The 21,377-nt window shown below is 38.9% G+C and overlaps 1 protein-coding gene across 1 annotated transcript in view; it reads left to right on the top strand.

Annotated features, from left to right (window-relative positions):
* NELL2 (neural EGFL like 2) overlaps positions 1 to 21,377 on the top strand; it is a gene marked incomplete at its 3' end in the record, with an annotated part of 320,606 nt that overhangs the window by 130,293 nt on the left and 168,936 nt on the right. The window contains exons 10-12 of the mRNA XM_079775779.1: positions 3,720 to 3,811; positions 7,259 to 7,361; positions 17,033 to 17,161. Of these exons, the coding sequence (XP_079631905.1) occupies positions 3,720 to 3,811; positions 7,259 to 7,361; positions 17,033 to 17,161 (324 nt within the window). The remainder of the gene's footprint in view (positions 1 to 3,719; positions 3,812 to 7,258; positions 7,362 to 17,032; positions 17,162 to 21,377) is intronic.

Below are 21,377 nucleotides of genomic sequence, written 5' to 3'. Positions count from 1 at the left end.
CACCTATTCTTGTAAACCTGACCTCTCTTCATGCTCTCAAGTGAATTTATATGACAGCCACCTGCGCTGGTTATTCTTCTCTCACTCCCAGGGTGCTCTCTCCTTCCCTTCCCAGGCCTGTGCCCCAGGAGCCAGATTTCTGCAGACTGCATCGCCCTGGTCTCCCTGCCAGCTGGCATGGGATAGGGTTTGCCAATGGAAGGCACAGGCAGGAAATCGGAAGGCAGGAGGAGCGGGAGGAGAGAGAGTTGGCCACGTCTCTTCCCTGCTCCTTCGCTGCACCAGCCTGTGTTTCTGGCAGTAGCTTAGTGTCCCATGATTACGCTCTCACTCAGCAGCCTCTCCTTCGGAACTGCCTCACATTGGGCTCCAGTAAAACCGTTTCCTTTCCTAGTTCCTTAGCCCTAGGGTGAAGATGACTTCCCACTTGCCAGAGTCTGGCTGCACCAGCTTTTATTTGTTTCCTCACCCTTAGCTAGTTGTCCCCTCTTAGAAGTTCACTACTCAGTTTTCTGTGCTAACATTATAATTTATGATTTTCTCAATTATAGCACTTCAGTTTGGCTTTCGTCGTAGTTAGTTGTGTATGCGCCAGTCTGTCCTACTACATCGTGAGGGCCTGAGTTAGTCTCATTCATCTTCCCCCCCCCCCAATAAATTATTATTATTGTTATTAGTTCTCTTGAACATAAGAATCTGCATTTCTTTTCATTTTCCTAAAATCAAAGTAAAACATATGTAAAGTACATAAAGTGCACTTATTTTAATATTGATCATTCATCTGGGAATCCTAGAACCTAGCAGACTACCGACCTAGAGTGGGAGCTCAGTACATGTCTATTAAATGTATTAATAAATAAATATGACTTTTGCCCCTTCAATCTACTCCTAAGTCCGAAGGCCATCCTAGTGGCATTTTCAGGATTTTTTGTAGTATTTTTAGGAAAGATGATAGATTTTCTGAGTTCAAGACCGAAACCTGTCACTTTGGGTTCTCCCTAAGCCAAGTTCACCCTGTTTGTGCTCATTGCTTGGAAGGATATGAAGCAATGGTGATCTCATTTGTTTTTGCGCTTCCGCCCTCTGCCAAGCTCCATTTGGTACCCTATCGTCCCACAAGTTGCCTATTTGAATCTTTTGAATTAAGAGTTTAGAACAGACGGTCCATCTGCTCTGCTTGAATATTAAATTATCATAAGACTTTGTATGAGGAGTACCCTTGTGTTTTTTACTGGGCTTCCTTTCCTCTCTGCTCCGAGAAAGGCTTGGAGCATCCGTGTTTTCCTTCAACATACCCTTGGACTTAATTAGGCTGCAGTTATCAAGTCGTAAATAGTCTTAGAAATCTTTGAATGGCAGGTGCTGAATGGGAGTATGAAAGTTTTATTTGTTCTCATTATCTTATAAAATGTGCTACTTATTAAGTGTAATTGAACACATGCCAGAGCTTGGCATTTTGAGGTTACTGAATCTCATAAGAAAAGAGAAAGAAAACACACTTAAAAATTACATGTTGGAGAGATATATTTTATAATCAGGTTCATTAAGTAAATGCACATGCTCTTTATTCACATGACAGATAGTATGCAGCTGACAAATCTGTAGTTTAATTTTGAATATTCATGAGTGAGCAAGCTTCAGCCAGTTTTTAAGTAGTATAACTTATGCATGTGAGTTGTATTCTTCTCCAGCGTGCTCCAAAATTTTAACATCAATTCGCCACTGATACATATTATATAGTGAAATTATTATTAAAAGCTGAGCAAGGAGATTGGTTGTAGGATGACATTTAAAAAATATGCATACTTTCCATTATGTTAGTGTGCATAAATAATCAGTTAATTTTTCAGCCAAGGTGAAAGTTGGTTTATGCTTTAAATATGAATATTTGTAGTATAACCATATATATATTTAATATTATTAATAGAAAGTACATCTAATTTCCTTATTAAAAATTATTCTGTGCAACTTGATACATTCAAAGTCATGGGAATATATAAATTCTGAAGATAAAAAATGTTTCTTCTAGTCTTACAATGAAATTTAAAGGAAACATATATGTTGACTTTGTAAAATTCATGTAGTTAAAACTGAACATTGAATTTTGTACATAGGGCTAACAGACTGTTGAATCTTTTCCTGTCATAATTTCTACTGGTCTTTTGAAGTAATTAGCTTGAGGTGATGGAGGTGTTGTAGAGCTTCCAAGTCTCTACAATGCTGAGTGCCATCCTTTCAGAGAAAAACAACACAAAATTATGAAAACAAAAGTTAGTTCAGAGTCTTAGAAGGGGGTCTAAGCTAGAGACTGATATTGAATGTTAAGCCTCAATGGCTTCAGGGAAAATCGGCCTCTGTTATGGTGAGGAGTCATCCTGGGTAGTGTGAAGCATTCCCTTCAAAACAAGCACACAATTCCCCTTGGCTAAACACTTGTATGAATTTTAAGTAAATGTTTTGAAAGTCTCAAAGAATTATTAGACACTTTCTATACATTTTCACTAATTAAATTGATGTTTTCCCCATCGAATGTGAAGTTCTCTTCCAAAATTGCATTTAATTGTGATGGAAGCAAGGCAGGCCCAGATTCAACATCCTAAATAGGGTGCCCTAACCCATATGTACTTAAACATAAAATTATACCAACCTATGATATGACATTTACATGCATGTGCTGAAATTAATTCAGCTTCTTTGGAATTTTCTGTTTGAAACTCCTATAATCCTATAAATCTAATAAAAGAGCAATATGCAAGTGACCATCACTCCAACACACAAGATGGCTGTCCCTGTGTGGACACAAGATGGCCTCCACAAGATGGCCTGCAGGGGAGGGCAGTTGTGGGTGATCATGCCAGCAGGGGAGGGCAGTTAGGGGTGACCGGGCTGGCAGAGGAGGGCAGTTGGGGGAGACCAGGCCTGCAGGAGAGGACAGTTGGGGGTGATCAAGACTGCAGGGAAGGCAGTTAGGGGTGACCAGGCCTGCAGGGGAGGGCAGTTAGGGGTGACCAGGCCTGCAGGGGAGGGCAGTTAGGGGTGACCAGGTTGGCAGGGGAGCGCATTTAGGGGCAATCAGACTGGCAGGGGAGCAGTTAGGCATCAATCAGGCTGACAGGAGAGTGGTTAGGGGGTGATCAGGCCTGCAGGAAGAAGTGGTTAGGGGCAATCAGGAAGGCAGACAGGCGAACAGTTGGGAGCCAGCAGTCCTGGATTGTGAGAGGGATGTCCGACTGCCCGTTTAGGCCAATAGGATTGGAGAGGGTGCAGGCTGGGCTGAGGGATAACCCCCATCCCGTGCACAAATTTTGTGCACTGGGCCTCTAGTGGAATATAACAAATGAACTTTCCTCATATTTGTGGCTTCATTTGGAGCCACCCTATGCACCTGCTTAATATTCCCCTATGTGAGACATCATCTAATGGCAGATAATTGGCTGAGAGTCTGTTTATGGGCACTCCTTTCTCAGAGTCTAATTCTGACTTGCTGTTGCCACTTATCCTTTCTGTAGCTTATTTTACTCTCTGAACTCAAAGGGCATGATGGTAACTTGACCCTGCATGTGCTTTATGTTAGATTGAATTTAGATTTATAGTTACTCAAACACTGTGAAAAGGCAGGAGAACAGAAAACTATTGTTGCAGAATAATCTGAACACTTGGAAACTATTTTTCTTAATGAAAAATAAAAAATAAATATATATGTATTTTTCCCCCCAAAGCAATATGCCAATTTCAAGGGCGAACCTACTTTGAAGGAGAAAGACATACAGTCTATTCCTCGTCTGGAGTATGTGTTCTCTATGAGTGCAAGGTAAGAAAACTTTTCATGAGTTTTTCAAAACTCAGTTGTACTAACACAGTCAATGTTTCCTTAAAACCTCACCCCTGTGATACCTTTAAAACATCTAAGGGAAAATTTAAGATATAAATTAGAGTTCAAATATATCGAAATTCCCATTATTTTGCAAACATGTAAATTAATAGTTGTAAAATGTTTTTAGCAATATATAAAAATGCTGTTTTGTCAATTTAAAGTTTTATGAAGTTATCTTATATTTTCTAAATTCAAATCAGCTCCTTGTTTTCTGTTTTGAAGAAAATGTAGCTAAAGATAGACAGCTCCTTGTCACTTGTGGTTTTGACCCTTGTGAGAAATATCACCCAATCCAATTAAAAAAAAAACATAAAAATTACCTAAAAAGAATTAGCTGTTAGATAGAGATGAGGCTGATATTAATCTTAATCCCTTTGGGAGGAACATCTTACAAGATTTGAAGGGGAATTCTTTTTAAATTTACTGCCTTGGCCTCTTGAAGTATGCTTCTGAAGCAAATTCAATTCTTTTTAACTCTGCTTCTTGATCTGCTAATTAAAAAACTAACAATGTTTCAGAACACTCTTCATATTTGCCTTTTATAAACTATAATGTTATATTTCTTGACAATACATATTTCAAGCCACATTCTACCTGAAGGAAACTGTCTATACATAAAGTTTCTGCTTTAAGGTTTCATTTCTATTTGAATTTGAATTTTCCCTTTTAAATACCTCCCATACATGAATTTTGGGGATGATTTAGGTTATGTAGAAAATTAAGTTAAATGATTTACCATGCTGGCACCACCAATAAACTGCAAACATTTATGAGTTTTAAATGTTGGAGAAAGGAAAATCCTAAGAATTTTGCGAAGATAATTGAATATGAAAAAAGCCAACTACATACTTCAGGCATCTTAAATTGAACGACTTTTGGGATAAGCAAAGAGGAGACATAATGAGGCAAGACTGTGACAGATTTGATTTCTAGAATATGAAAGCTCTGCTTTCTTCATGCTCATTGTAAAGTATTCTAGCTGCTCCTTTGGTTTTGAATGGGGTCTCCTCTGATGTGGGAGTTGAGGCATAGGAACACTGTTAGCATGAATTACTTAACTGTATTTCAAGGTGGCCTAGTTCTCTATCTCATACCAGTGCTGTTTTGAGTGGAGTAGATCCCACTATACATGTAAGAATTAGAGGGAAATTGAGTTACTCCAAATTGAGAAAACAGAATCAGAGAAAAGTCACTTTAAGGAAAGTGGAAAACGTTTCTTAGCTGGTTTCTAATGGTGAACTCTAACTTTGAAATATCAGCTCTAAATTTAAAATTCTCAAGGGTGTCTGAAGTTTTCTATCTCATGTGTGTATGTGTATTCTTTTTATCTGACCATTGTGTTTCCTAATACTGATCATCGTGGTTTAGAAATTTACTGAGATAGTTGATTTTAAAAATAGCTATAAAATGCTTTAACTTTAAATTGGTTTAGTGAGCAGTCTCTATAGACAACTCTGGGTGCTTAGTAAATATTTTATTTGCTCAAACAAAAGGCACAATTTCCTACCCTCTAATGCTGTGCTGTCCAATAGAAACATGATATGAACAACAAATGTAATTTTTATTGGGCTAAATTTTTTATATTTTCCATATTTAACTTCATATATCAAAATATTATTTTAACATGTAATATATATAGCATTCTTAATGAGTCATGCTACGTCTTCAAAATCTTGTATGTATTTTACTGCATTTGCAGTGTTCAAGAGCTATATGGAGCTGGTGGCTATTGATTATACAGCACAGCTATCCCAGATTATCACAAGCTTTTGTAGTACTTGACTAAATTCTGAACAGTAAGGACTTCCATTGTTTCTTTTCCCTCAGGTCCCTTAGCTTCTGTATTTACACCTCTACGTAATTGGCAGCTCTCTTATGCTTCCATTTTCTGGGCTGTCAAATCTAATCCTTCTTTGTTCCTTTGCTGTCAGTTTTGTGGCCTTGAAAATGTGTCCTGGGAGTATGGGTAACACAGAAAAACACCATGGCTCTGGAAATAACATTACCAGAATGGATATTGCTGTCAAGTCAAAGGAAGACTAGCATTTGACTCCACTGTATATACATGTCCTGCCACTTTCTTTCTTTTTAAATATTTCTTATTGATTTCGGAGAGGAGAGGAATCTAACCGTGACCTCCTGGTTCATAGGTTGATGCTCAACTACTGAGCCACATTGGCTGGGCCTGCCACTTTTTAAAAAAAATATATTTTATTGATTTTTTACAGAGAGGAAGGGAGAAGGATAGAGAGTTAGAAACATCGAAGAGAGAGAAACATCTATCAGCTGCCTCCTGCACACCTCCTACTGGGGATGTGCCCACAACCATGGTACATGCCCTTGACCAGAATCAAACTTGGGACCCTTGAGTCTGCAGGCTGACGCTCTATCCACTGAGCAAAACAGGCCAGGGCATGGCCTGCCACTTTCTTGATAAGAGATTATGATTTGAAGGTCTTTTTCATATATAAACCGGGAAGAGGGAGATGTTGAAATGAGTACTTCTCCCATAAACGCAGTTCTTACAGAAATGATAACTAAAAATCTAGTGTATTGAGCAGCATTAAATGGAAGCCTGCAAGTTCCAATAGTTATTTTATTACTTATGTACCAGTAAGCATAATATAACATAGTTAATGACCCAGTTCTTCAGAGTTTAGAGATTGACAGTATAGAAACCAAATGTTTGCTTTGAGAGCAGGGCTAATACATTTATCAGAAAAGTATTTCGTATTTTGGTTTCTCCTTGAGAAGGATTTTATCTACTTTGATTGCTAGAACTGTAATAAGACATTGATTTACTCATCTCTTTAAGAAAGATTTTTTGAATACCAAATACGTGCCAGGAAATATTCTAGGCATTCATTCTCAGGAGATATGAATCCGGCCATTCCCCTTATAGTTTTGTTGGGAGACCATCAATATTCCTCTACAGAGTCACCTGTGAGAATCTCCTTGCAACAGTTTAGAAAATTTTAAAATGAGAATGTAAAAAAGCTCAGTTTTTATTTATTTATTTATTTTTCCAGTGAGCTGTTGATCTAATTCAAGCTGTGTCTTTGCCACATTGTCATCTGGATGTGCAAATGTGTTGTAAAACCAGCAGAATTTTTCAGGATTACCCTGAAAATTATCATGTTTGGCATATTGTAGGCATGACGGCAGTATCCATTTTAAAGTGCTTTCCAAGTGCTGATTGTCCATTTCAAAGGCTTTCCCCCTTTGTGATTTAAGATCATTAATGAGCCCGTGGCCTATGCAGAGGTTCTCAGAATGAAAATTTTAGTTTTATATCAGAAGAGCCCTTTCAGATACCGGACCTGAAAACTTCTCAGTAAGTCCTACTTCAGAAGTCGGCAGGATTTATTTTCTGTTGTCTAACAGGAGCAGACCATGAAGCTGGTTGAGAGTGCAGGCTGTCCAGCTTTGGATTGTCCAGAGTCTCAACAGATCACCTTGTCTCATAGCTGTTGCAAAGTTTGTAAAGGTAAGATGACTTTTTTTGTAAAGAAGGTTTATGTGTATGTGTCACCCTAGGAGGCTTTTTTAACCGAGAAGAAACATTTTTATAAGCAAGTTATTTCTAAAGATTAGTCGTATTTCCCTAAATGTGTTCCTGATTTGGCATACAGTAGATAGCCATGAGGTAGTTATTATAGTAATAAATAAAATCAGAGTGCTTTCTACTAACCTGTCTCAGGCTCTGGATCTGTATACCTCCCTCTGTGCCCTGGTCTGATTCAGCATGACACGGCTGAGGAAATGTACACAACAGTGCTGACTTATTTTATGTTTTGTGTGTTTGCTTGCTTCTCTTCAGTTTGTTCTTATACTGATAATTGACTTAGCATGATTCCCATCTGCTTACTTCAGATCCCTCTCTTATCATTTCCATTCTCTTCACTCATAGGCTTCTATACCTCCAAGGAGAGAGAGGCCATCAGACATGTTTTGCATTGCTTCTGTGACGAATGGCCTAGGACTGTGGTCGGCAAACTGCGGCTCGCGAGCCACATGCGGCTCTTTGGCCCCTTGAGTGTGGTTCTTCCACAAAATACCACGGCCTGGGCGAGTCTATTTTGAAGAAGTGGCATTAGAAGAAGTTTAAGTTTAAAAATTTTGGCTCTCAAAGGAAATTTCAATCGTTGTACTGTTGTTGCCGACCACTGGCCTAGGACCGATAAGTAGAAGGGATTTGGACTTTTAGTTCAATATAAGAAAACAGTGAATTTTAAGCTATTCAGATATGCACTGGGACACCTTAAGAGGAAGAGAGTTCCCATCACTAATGATTCTTACACTAGATAGTCTCCTGTAGATTCAAGTATTAAACTAATGGATTGATTATATGGAACTTTTTATGATTCCTACCAATTATGAAATTATATATACCTTCCTGTATTATCTTGAAATTATATGTTTGTGAATCCATTTCCTTCATTGGACTATGCACCTTGAGGGCAGGGCTGGGTCTTTATATTCACCTTTATATCCTTAATGCCTAAAACCTAATATGGGATATAGTTGGTGTTAATAACTCCTGTAGTTGACACTACATAGCTAACTGCTCTAAATGAGCTACTAACACTTGATTGAATAATGGCCTTTGTGCTAATGCAAAGGAAAACTTAAATAGAAATAAGTAAAAAGTAATATGCCATTTTGTTTCCTTTTAACCTAATCTATTAAAAATAGACATAAGATACTCTTTTTCCATTTTTAGCAGGGTGGTGCAGCTTTTTTCTTTTTACTGCCTTCCTCCATCCATTCAATTATGAGTTTTAAAACCTCAGTTCTGTGAAAGGTTCTTTGAGAATTTCAAAGTTGTTTAAGACTTGGTTTGCCCTTCAAGGAGCTGTTAGGGTAGCTCTGAGGAATGAAGGAACACTGCCAAAAAGGGCCGTAACCAAATGGACAAACAGGAAGGGCCATGAGAGGTTTCATCCTCCCAGCACCTAACTGGTGCCTTGCACAGAGCACGTGTGGAATTTGATTTCAATCAAGAGTGCTCATTCCAGTCACTTGATTTGGGAAGCAGACAGTTATAGGGAGGCTATCCCAGTGCTTTTCAAGCTGAAACATATATGCAGATAAGCTAGGGATGTTATTAACATGCAGACCGTGGCCCGTAGGTCTGGGGTCGAGCCCAAGAATCTGCATCTGTAATAAGTTCCTGGGTGATGCTACTACTGGTCTGTGGGACCACATTCGCGGAGTTACCTGTTGCTGCATAACAAAGTGGCCCCAAAGCTCAGTGGCTTAAAACAAACACCGCTTTTAGTATATCTCACAATATTGTGGGTCAGGACTTCAGAGAGGGGTTGGCCAGGACATTCTTCTGCTCCACTTGGTGTTCACTGGGGTCACTCAGCTGGGAGCTGGGCTGGGGTGGAAGATTCTAGATGGCCTCACTACATGCTGGGCATGTCAGTAGTGATGACGGGAAGGCTGGGCACAGCCAGAACTCTTTCCCTCCCACATGATCTCAGGACTTCTCCCTGTGGTCTCTCCAGTAGGATAGTAGTCAGACTTCTTAAATGGCGACTGTTGGCTCTTAAAGACGATGTCTAGCATTGAAACAGCAGTACTTCTACCATATTTCATTGGTCAGCGTAGTCCTAGGACAGCCCAGGTTTAAGGGGAGGCAGAACAGAGCTAGCCATGATAGGAATGCTGAAATTGTGTGGCTACCTTTAATCCACTGGTAGTGAGGAGGAGCTACTCAGATATTAGAGAGGTAAATAGTATAAAAATTAGCCAAGATGGGCTAGAACGAGATTTGAATAAGAACCTGAGATAGGGCCTTTGAGATGTCAAGAGAAGCTCCAGTCACATCCATTTCTTTTTAAAAGAGCCATGATATAAAATTACAAAAAGCAAGTTAAAAAATAAAAAAACAGCTACAAAAATCGTTATATTTAGCTCTAGCCAGTTTGGCCTAGTGGATAGAGCATTAGCCTGCAGACCAAACGGTCCCAGGTTCGATTCCGGTCAAAGGCTCATTGGCCCGGGCCCTGGTTAGGGCTCCTGCAGGAGGCAACTAATTGATGTATTTCTCCCACATCGATGTTTCTCTCTGTCTTTCCCTCTCTCTTCCATTCTCTCTAAAAATCAATGGAAAAATATCCTTGGGTGAGGATGAACAAAAACAAACAAACAAAAAATAAATAAATAAAGGTGATTAAATGTTTTAAAAATTTGTTATATTTAAATTGTTTATAGTTTTAAAAATTAATGTGTTTACACAGCACACTCCAAACACAATGACAAAATATTCTGTGACCTACCAGTATACCCCCACCACCTGAGATTCTTATATAATAGAGATGAAATGGAGTCTTGGTATCACCATTAAAAAAAAAAATCTGATACATTATCTTAAGCAGCCAGAATTAAGAACCACTGGCTTAGATGATACTGAAACTGAAATTGGACAAGTTAGCCCTTCTTGAAACATTTAGTGCAATTTATAATAAAGGTTGCTTCTATTTCTGACTTCAAATATATAACCAAATGAATTCTCCTGGCATTCTCTGACTTTAAACTAAAAAAAAAAAAAAGGACAAGTTCTCTAGGCTTACATTTTGAGTCAACTCCTACACTTACGCTGTGACAAATTCATTTGTAATAAAATTGGCCTCCAGTTTCCAGGTCTTTCTGCCTAGTGCTAAAGATGCTGTGCTCACACCTGAGAAAGTTGTTCAGCAAGAGTTAGTCAGTATTCCCTGAGGGCAGAGCAGGAGATTAAAGTGTTGACCTGCACACTAGGCTCTGCCAGTGACTGGAAGCCAAGCTGTGCACTGAAATGAGGCTCCAAATCTCCAGGCACCAACTCAAATCCAGCCAAGGCTGTTTTCTTGGTACCATGCAGTTGGCTATCTTCTATAGCAGCACCTCAGAAGCAGTGCAGACTTTATACAGGACTGTGACTTAATGTGACAATTTTCATATCTGCATTTTCCTTTTCCTCCCTTAAGCAGCCCGTTTCTCTATGTGCAACACTACCATGCTTTTTACTGGATACCCCACTTTAAGTTGGCCTTTACTTCATTGTGACTTATAAGTAGTAGGGACATAGGTATGCAGAAGACTGAGCGGGTGTAGATTGTTCTCTCCCAACTTCGGAATAACTCAGTTTCCCACATTATTCAATTACACCTTTAGGATTCTTATTATCTTTATGTTACTAATAGCATTTAGTTAGTGTTTTATATCTGTTACTAGAGGCCCGGTGCATGAAATTCGTGCACGGAGGGGGGTTGTCCCTCAGCCCAGCCTGTACCCTCTTTAATCTGGGACCCCTGGAGGGATGTCCGACTGTCGGACATCCCTCTCACAATCCAGGGCTGCTGGCTCCCAACTGCTTGCCTTGCCTGCCTTCCTGATTGCCCCTAACCGCTTCTGCCTGCCAGCCTGATCACCCCCTAACCACTCTGCTGCCAACCTGTTTGCCCCCAACTTCCCTCCTCTGCCAGCCTGGTCACCCCTAACTGCCCTCTCCTGCAGGGTTGATCACCTCCAACTGCCCTCCCTTGCAGGCTTGGTCCCTCTCAACTGCCCTCCCTTGCAGGCAGGGTGCCTCCCAACTGCCCTCCCTTGCAGGCCGGGTGCCTCCCAACTGCCCTCTCCTGCTGGCCATCTTGTGGTGGCCATCTTGTGTTCACATGGGGGCAGGATCTTTGACCACATGGGGGCAGCTATATTGTGTGTTGCAGTGATGATCAATCTGCATATTACTCTTTTATTAGATAGGATAGAGGCCTGGTACAGGGGTGGGCACCAGCTGGTTTGCCCTGAAGGGCGTCCCGGATCAGGCAGAGGTTCCCTTGGGGTGTGGGGCGGCCTGAGCAAGGGGCCTGTGGTGGTTTGCAGGCCGGCCACGTCCCCTGGCAACCCAAGCAGAGGCCCTGGTATCTGGAATTTATTTTCCTTCTACAATTGAAACTTTGTAGCCTGGAGCGGAGCCAAGCCTGGGGCTCCCTCCGAGGCCGGCAGCCATTTGTGTTGGGGTTATAATGGAAACTTTGTTGCCTTAAGCGGGTGGGCCCGGCCAGGGTGTGCGGAAAGCTTTGCTTCCCCTGTTGCCGGCGGCAACCCTGGCCTGCTCTCTCAAGCTCCATTCTGCCGCCATTTGTTTGAATTTGTTTACCTTCTATAATTGAAACTTTGTAGCTTGAGTGGAGGCTTAGGCCTGGCAAGGGCAGGCGGAAAGCTTGGCTTCCTCTGTTACCTAGGAAACCTTGCTCTCTGTGGCTGTAGCCATCTTGGGTTGGGTTAATTTGCATACTCGCTCTGATTGGATGGTGGGCGTGGCTTGTGGCCGGGGCTTGTGGGTGTGTCAGAGGTATGGTCAATTTGCATATTTGTCTATTATTAGATAGGATTAGTCATTATTTAAAACTTCAGTTTCATTCCTAAGAAATGGTATCTATGAAATAATGGGATTATTTGTTGTTAGGTTCATGTGTTTCTTATACACATTAAAAGAAATCCATTGCTATTAGTACTTTTAAAAAATGTGCATCCAACAGAGAACAGACTGATGGTTGCCAGAGGGGAAGGGAATTGAGGGACTGGGTGAAAAAAGTGAAGAGATTAAAAGTACAAATTGGTAGTTACAATATAGCCACAGGGGTGTAAAGTACAGCATAGGGAATGTAGTAAATAATATTGCAATAATTATGTATGGTGCCAGGTGGGTATTGGAAATATCAGGGGTATCACTTTCTAAAATATATGATTTTTCTAACCACAATGCTGTACACATGAAATGAATACAAGAATATTGAATATACTGTAATTGAAAAATAAAATTTAAGTTAAACACACACACACACACACACACACACACACACACACAACACGTCATCCACACATATGAATCAAACTTTGGGAAAAATCAGGATTACCCATTCTCTTGCAAACAATACCTAAATAAGTTTGTATTCTTTGAGGTGCAAAAGATAGAACACCTAATCCAACTGACTTAAGCAAACAATGGAACATATGGCCCCAGTAAGCAGCTTGAATCAGATTGCAAATCCCACCCCTTTCCCTAGATGCATCTCTCAATCTGTCTCCTCTGAGGTGGCTTTATCTTTAGGCTCTTTGTGTTCTCAGGTAGACCCCCTGACATTCTCAGGCTCACATCATTACCATACTTAGGTAAGCGGAAGAAAAGTTCAATATTCTCATGAGTTGAACAAAGACCCAGAATTGAGTTTCCTCTGTCTTTATTAGCCTGGACTCGCTCATGTGCCCAGACCTGGAGAAATTACTGTTTCCAGGCCCGAGGAATGCCTTATCCTGTGGGGCAGCAGAGGCCATTTCCTTATGAACACACAGTTTCATCCAGAGTACGACTAGCTTGTTTTTATTTTCTGAAAAGGAGGATTAGATGCCTGTAGGCAATGCCAACAAATATTCACTTCAAAATCAGTGGATTATCTTTCTCCTGATTATTAAGTATTAAAGGCCCTATTGCACAAAGATTTGTGCAAGAATGGACCTTCCTTCCCCTGGCTGCCATTCCAGCCCAGAGCCACCTTTCCTCCTTCAGATACTGCCCAGAGGCCTGGAGCGGCTGGGGCGGTGTGGAATGCCTGCGTTGTCACCATGGCGATGATGCAAGCATCCTGCCCCACCCCCAGCTGCTTAGCACCTGCATTTGCAAATTAACCTGCCATCTTTGTTGGGTTAATTTGCATAGTCACTCCTGATTGGCTAGTGGGTGTCGCGAAGGTATGGTCAATTTGCATCTTTCTCTTTTATTAGTGTAGATAACCTTTATCTATATTGTTCTTGTAGTCTTTCATATTCACCCTTCCCTTTGTATCCAGTTACACAGAAATGCATGCTAATATTTCATAAAACTACATTTAATAAAAGACACAGAACTTCATTTGAAAAGCTCACAAAAGGAATAGAAAACTTGGTATCTTTGAGGTTAAAATCCAAAGGAAGAAATGAAAGAAAGGCTAGATTGTATTATATTATTGATCCATCCATTTAGAACTAATATTTGAATTTTCTTCTGTGATACATATCTCAACAGATTTGTTTTATGGCTTATTAGCAATATTCTAATTGCTTTAATTATTAACAAATACCATACTATTATTCTTTTACATAGATGGCCTCATTTGAACCTTACATTTTTGTGAGGTAGATATTATCCTAATTTTACAGGTGAGAAAAACTGAAGGTTAATTAACTTACATGGCTAATTGACACAGCCAGTAAGTGGTAGAGATAACAAGTAAATCCAAGTTTTCTGACTTAGCTGGTTTGGCTCAGTGGATAGAGCGTTGGCCTATGGATTGAAAGATCCTGGGTTCAATTCTGGTCAAGGGCACATGCCCAGGTTGCAGACTGGATTCCCAGTAGGGGGTGTACAGGCAACCAATCAATGATTCTCTCTCATTATTGATGTTTCTATCTCTCTCTTCCTTGTTGAAATCAAATATATATTCAGTGAATTTATTTGTTGAGAGAATAAATCAAAATAGCTATCTGACATTGTCTAGAGTAAATTTGAATTTTACTGATGAAATTTTCAGTTTTCAAGTCTGTGGATTAATAAAAAAACACATACACTAATAAAAACTAAAGCACTCCCTAACTAAACCTAACATTAAAAGTAGTATCACACTTATAGTTGTTACCTTGTAGTTGTTATCTTGTAGCAATTAGACACTGCATGGCGAGCATGTGCACAATATTTGATGCTGAGATGAAGGTTCTCGCCATTACTTCGGCAGAACAGGAATGGTCTGTAATAGATTGGGTAGAATCTGAAATATGGGAGAAGAGAAAATGCAGCAAAGTGAGAAATGGAAAGATAGTTTTGAAAAAATATAAACTTATGAGAGAAAAATCTAAATATATTAGGAACAGCAACTGTTCTTAGTCTCAGGCCTCTAAAAGTTATTTGAAACATTGCAGTAAAAGTATGCACAGTTTAGCACTGTGTTGGAAGATGGTCTCCTAATTCTCTGTGTATCTAAAGGAGTGGGGCAGTTTTTTGTTTTGTTTTCTTTTTTGTGTGTGTGACTTTGTTTTAATTTAGAATAAATACGAAGTGATTTCTTGGTGCCTTTTCATTTTAGGTTGATGATATGCTGAGCTATTGGGATAGAAAATGGAGGTGATTTTTTTAGTTGAAATTATTCCCCCTCAGGCATTGTAAAAAGGCAATGGAACACTTTTCTAAGAAATATGGTTTCAATTTAACTATTTAAAGAAGAAGGTAATAAAAAGACCCTACAAGAAAATTTTTTTCCTCTTAAAAATGAACTTTTTACTTCTAAATGTTTTAATCATGAGAATTTATATTGTGAAGAATCTTGTCATGTGATTTCAATGCTGTGATTGACTATATACAGTAGTCCCTCCTTATCCATGGTTTCGGTTACCTGTGGTCAATAGCAGTCCAAAAATATTAAATGGGAAATTTCAAAAATAAGCAATTCATACTAGTAAGTTTTAAATTGCACAGCGTTCTATGTAGCATGATGAAATCTCAATCCACCCTGCTGCATCCTGCCTGGGGCATGGATCAGCCCTTTGTATAGTGCACGCACGCTTGCGCACGCACGCGCGCGCGCGCACACACACACACACACACACACACACACACACACACTGTACACATTACCCGTCTGTTAGTCCCTTGATTGCTGTCTTGGTTATCAGATCAACAAACCTGATATTGCTGTGCTTGTGTTCAAGTAACCCTTATTTTACTTAATAATGGCCCCAAAGCCATTCACATAACTTTTATTACAATATATGTTATAATTGTTCTATTTTAGTGTTGTTGTTGTTAATCCCTTACTGTGCCTAATTTTTAAATTAAACTTCATCATGGGTGTGTTATATAAGAAAAAAACATATGATGTATAGGGTTTGATACTATTCTGTGGATTCAGTCATCAACTGGGGGGGGGGCGGTCTTTGAAAATACCTCTCCCAGGATAAGGGGGGACTATTGTATTTTTTGGGTCATCTTTAGGGATATGTTTTAATTCTGGGTGATATTCATAGTAGTCATTATGGATACCAACTAATCAGAATGCACAGCAACCTTTTTGCTGTACCAGATATACTTGTTGGCTGTAGTATAGCTTAATCCACCTTTTACTGAATCACAGCGTTTATGGTAATTTGATTACAAATAAGGTGAGCCAGTTTAGAACTCCCATCTTCACGATTTGCTTAGGTAAAAGTCTTTTCTTGGCTATAGGCAGGTGAGTTTATTCTAGTTACATGCAATATATTCTTCTAGTCTTTTATACATGAACTGAAATTGTCATTCATTAAACAATGTAAAATTAGAGAGATAACTTATGCATCAGGCAATTTGAAAATTGTTTGAATGATGTATAATCATGTAATTTCCATTAAGTATGGATTCCAGTGTTCAAGCTTTTCATTTCAGCATCTCAGATTATTTTTGAACAAGGGATTCACACAGGAAAAGGAGATCCTCAGAAATTGCACATGATTGGTGTCACTGTTTATAAAATTTTCCATTTTTTCTTTCTTCTCATAAAGACTCTGGAATCCGTGACATCTTTGTAATTTATAAAAACTTTCTTCTTCTTTTGAGTGGACATATTTTGCCTGGCAGATTTCGAGAGAAAATTAGATTGAAGTGGTGTAATTTTCATTTTTAAACAGGCTTTGAATTTTTTTTTTTAAGGATACTGGCTGTCTGTTTTATTTCTTAAATACACAATGTACCCATTTCATCTGACTTGAATTTTATTACCCATAGTTACTAATAGTGTTCCACCACCAGTTCTCAGATCACTTTCTCACTGTATTATCTCCTGTGTTGTATATCTGCATTTTAGACTCCAAGAATCGTTGTTTCAGGTAATGGAGGACTCGTATTAGAATATTAGGGACTAGGGAGCATTTACAAAAACTGAAACAAGACATAGATTAACTTGAAATAGGAATTAATTGAGTTTACACAGAAAGAAAAAGTTTTTAGTACATATAGCATGTGGTTCTGTAAACACTGGATAAAGATGTTACTTTAAAAATCATGTAGGGAAAAATTGCTTCAAATCAAAAGGAAATATGAAGTAGTCGGGGTTTATTGGTTTTGTCATGGTTCATTTACCTCCATAAGTTCCTTTTTTCTTGTAGGTTATGACTTTTGTTCTGAAAGGCATAACTGCATGGAGAATTCTGTCTGCAGAAATCTGAATGACAGGGCCGTCTGCAGCTGTCGAGATGGTTTTAGGGCCCTTCGTGAGGACAACGCCTACTGTGAAGGTAATCCTCATGCCGATTTGTAGCTCAGATGGATACATTTCCTAAGATTACTGCATGCCAAATTTATTAATTTCCCAGGTTGTCAAGTTGATGGGCCCATTAAAAGTGTTGAATTTAATTTGGAGCATATTAATCAGCTAAAAGTAATTTATCTTTCAAATTAAAGTTTTTCAGCTATCTGCTGTATGTCAGACTAATAAGTTAATATGGCTGGTTTCTTGAATGAGAACAATACTCCCACTGTGAAATTGCCTTTCTTTTTTTTTCATAATTAGATGTTCAGGTAGTTCACATATTGACACATGATTACTGTGGCTTGCAGTTAGCATTGTAGGCAGATTTTTCCAGACAATGTTGTATAACAAAGGCAATCAATTAAGCGGAAGATAAAGTGCCCACTGCTATTTTTGTTTGCTAACGTAAGTAATCTCAGTAGTTGTACCGATGCTTTGTGGTATTTAGTAAATAGCTCCAATGAAATAAATGGTTACCTAGTTATTTTTAAAAATCTCAACTAATACCCAAGGTAGTTTATTCTCTCATGGAAACAATCCAAATACAGTGAGGAAGTCCTTGGCATTCATAAATACTGTGGCTTTAACTATTCATGAAGTATCTAGAAGTGCATGAGATGTAGTAATTTATGATTTGCCTGAGGCACAGATTTGAATCATTCTCATTAACTGTGTGTCTAGCTAGTGGGTCTTGAAAGGAAGAACACTGCTATAGTGGGGTTTGGGCCTTTGGAGTGTTCTAGACTTGCCCTTTCCAAATGTCAAAGATGTGCCATTGGTCCTTGGAGGTGGAAAACCTCCAAAGTATAAACATTTAACCTTTGCTTAGCTACACAGTGATTTATTGGCTGTTGGGAAACCAATTTCTATTGTTTCCCTTAGCTTTCAATAGATTTTTTTTTCTTGCCTTAAAAGTCAGTATTTATTTTGACATTTTTCTCCAAAGTATTCCTTTAAATGCTTCTGAATCAGTTCTAAAGAGACTATTCCTTTTTTGCCTAAGGAAGGACATATGGCTTCCCTTCCCCATTCATAATGAAGATTTATTTAAAATTCCTCATTTTGAAAGATTATATACAAGAAATGTATTTAAAGTTACTTAGTAAAATAATGCATTTTAATTATAATATTTAAGATTTCTAATATGTAATAAGCCCCACTGATACTGTTAATATGTATAATATGAAACCACATGATATAAATTCATGTGATACCTCTTTTTGAATCTTACTTTTATGATAATTATTTTTTATTTTGAGCTGCTGCTTTTGTTGTTGCTAACTATATTCAACTCATGTAGTAAGTACTTAGTGAGCACCCACTTACTGTACCCCATTTTTCTAGGGCTAGATGGAAAATGGTGAATAAGTCTCATACATTTCCTGTGCTCAGGAGCTTACATTCTGTGAGGGGTGGAGTCGGGGGGGTGGGTGGAGGAGGGCAGAGACTATGTGAGTAACTCCTGATACAGAGAAGGCAATTCCAGGTAACAATAAATAATAGGAAGAAAAGGAAACAGGATGGTGTGATGGAGAGTGACGACTGGGGAGTAATTTAGGTAGGATGGTCAGGGAAAGCCTCTGAGGCTGGAGGAGGGTAGGTTGACAGTTGACTTGAGACTTGATGATAAGGAAGCAACATTGAAAGGTCCAGAACAGAGCATTCCCACAAGAAGAAATAGCAGGTAGAAAGACCCTAAGTAGGAACCAGCTTGGCTGTTCTAGAAACAGAAAGAAGGATAATGTGATGAAGCAGACAAGTCAGAGGAGAGGCAGTTAAGAATTAGGCAGCGTGAAGACAATGTCAATAGGACTATAAGGAGGGGAATGACATGCTCAAACTTGGAAGGACAGTTCTGCCTGCAATGTGTTCGATGAAATGTTGAGTTGGATGTGGTGGGGAGAACAGAAGTGCCCACAAAAAGACTGGTTGGAAGGCTACTGCAGGAGTCTAGGCAAAGATGTTGGTGGCCCGGATTGGAAAGTGATAAGAGAGATAAGGAGGAGGGGGGATATTCATGGTAGAGCCATCTGGAATGGATCAGACTGAAAAATGGTTTGTAAATTGCTTCATGATATGTATTGTTCATTTAAAGATGTAATCTTCAAAAGTTAAGAAAGTGATGAAAAAACTGGTTGGTTTATTACAGAGATACTAGTGGCCCGGTGCACAAAATTCGTGCACATTAAAAGGGAATTAGAGGAAATATTTTAATATTGTTATTTGCCCTTTCTCTACATAGAAGTGTCAGAGATTAAAGAAAAAGTAAAATGTATATAAAAATCTTTCTACTGTCAGAGTCTGGGGCGTGCTGCAGGACCCAGAGTTAAGTCCCCGCCCCACCTGTGTGCGCCTCGAAATCACGCGAGATCCAGATTCAGCTGGCCTTACCCTCATCAAGCCCCACAGGGCGGGGGGTGCAGCCTCAGTCCCCTGGCTCGGCACCAGGTGGGGTGTGTGGCCTTAGGTCCCCTGGCACAGCCTCAGGTCCCCCGGCCCCAATGCTAGGGCACAAGGGCACAACGGCCATTTGCATATTAGCTCTTTATTATATAGGATTGTTTTTTTATTCATGAAGACATTTAATATTATATCTTCTGTTATTCACGTTAACAGGCTTTGTAGTATTCTGATCAAATTTGGTTTTACTTTGTTATTGTTGTTACTAATTTTAAGGATGTTTTGACTTCTTAGAAGCAACATTTGAAAAAATGTTATGCAATCAGCTGGTCTTATAGAGTTCTGGTCCTCTAAGAAATATTACTTTTCATTATATACAAAAATGAGCAAGTGTTAACTTGTAAGTAATATACATTTACTAAATCTGTGGGGTTGTTTAATTGAAATGATTGATTTTTACTGTTTACTTGATCAGTGTTAAGATAACACTGGTAAATATTGAAATTCATTTGACACATATGCATTGAATACCTACTTTGTTCAAGGCCAGGCTAGAGGTGAAACAGTAAATAAGATATAATGGTGACTGATATTCTTTTAGGCAAGAAGATAAATAGATCGTTGCACCAAAGGACATTGAATTACACCTGGGGCAAATGCCCTGAAAGAGAAACAGGTTAACAGAGGTCTGATCTGGGTGGGTGGTAGTGCTTGAGGAAAAGATGTTTTTGTTTTTCGTTTTTTTGAAATCTGAAGATTAAGTAAAAATCAGCCAGGCATATAAGTAAGGGTGGGAAAGAAGGGAATTTCCTAGGTGGAATAATCAGTGTGCCTAAAGGCCTCTAGGTGGAGAGAAGGACTTTGTAAGAACTGACACAAGGCAGAGAGCAAGGGAGAGGTGCCTGATGAGACTGAAGGTGGGAAGCAGGTAATTAAAGGGCACAATGAAGACTGAGGTTTCCTGATAAGAACAAGGGGAAGCCAATGGCAAGTTTTAAGCAGAGAGGTGCCATGATCATATTGTGAAGGCAGAGATCAGGTTGATGTGCTTATAAGCCAAGGAACACCAAAGATTTCCACCAGCCAAGCATCAAAGTGAGGCAAGAGGCATGGAACAAATTCTCCTTCACAGTCCTCAGAAGGAACCAGTCCTTGGACACCTTGATTTCGGACCATTAGCCTATAGATTTATGAGACAAATTTCTGTTGCTATGGCCACCAGTTTGTGGTACTCCATGGTAGCCCTAGCAAATGAATGCAATCTGAAATACTTTTTGCTTCTTGGTTTAATTACCCATGATTTAATTACCCTTCTAGACTGCTTAATTTTTATTTTTTTCCTTGAAGATTTTCTTGATAGATTAAGTGCACATAGATTTAACTTATCAAATCAAATTTTAAATTTTATCTGACTGAAGAATTAGTACCTTGTTCTGTATTGTCTAATTGTTATATATATATAATTATGTACTATATTATTTATTAATGGATTCATATATATGTATTGATATATATTTCTCCCATCTATAATATAAGTGTCTTGCTGTCATAGATTGTTTATTTTTCTTGAATTGTTCCTAACTTCTAAAATAGAGAGAGACAAGTAGAGTTTAAGATACATTTGTTTATGGTACTTGTCTTTCTCTGATGGCTTGTTTCATTTAGCATAATGTTCTCCAGGTCCATCCATTGCAAATGGTAAAATTTTCTTCCTTTTTACAGCTGAGCAGTATTTCATTGTGTAAATGTACCATAGCTGTTTTAAAGTACCATATGATTTCACTCATATATAGAATTCAACA

This window comes from Cnephaeus nilssonii (genome assembly GCF_951640355.1).
Source record: "Cnephaeus nilssonii genome assembly, chromosome: 6".
Taxonomy (NCBI): Eukaryota; Metazoa; Chordata; class Mammalia; order Chiroptera; family Vespertilionidae; genus Cnephaeus; species Cnephaeus nilssonii.
The sequence above is the reverse complement of the archived record's forward strand: the minus strand, read 5'-3'. Positions and strand labels throughout refer to the sequence as shown.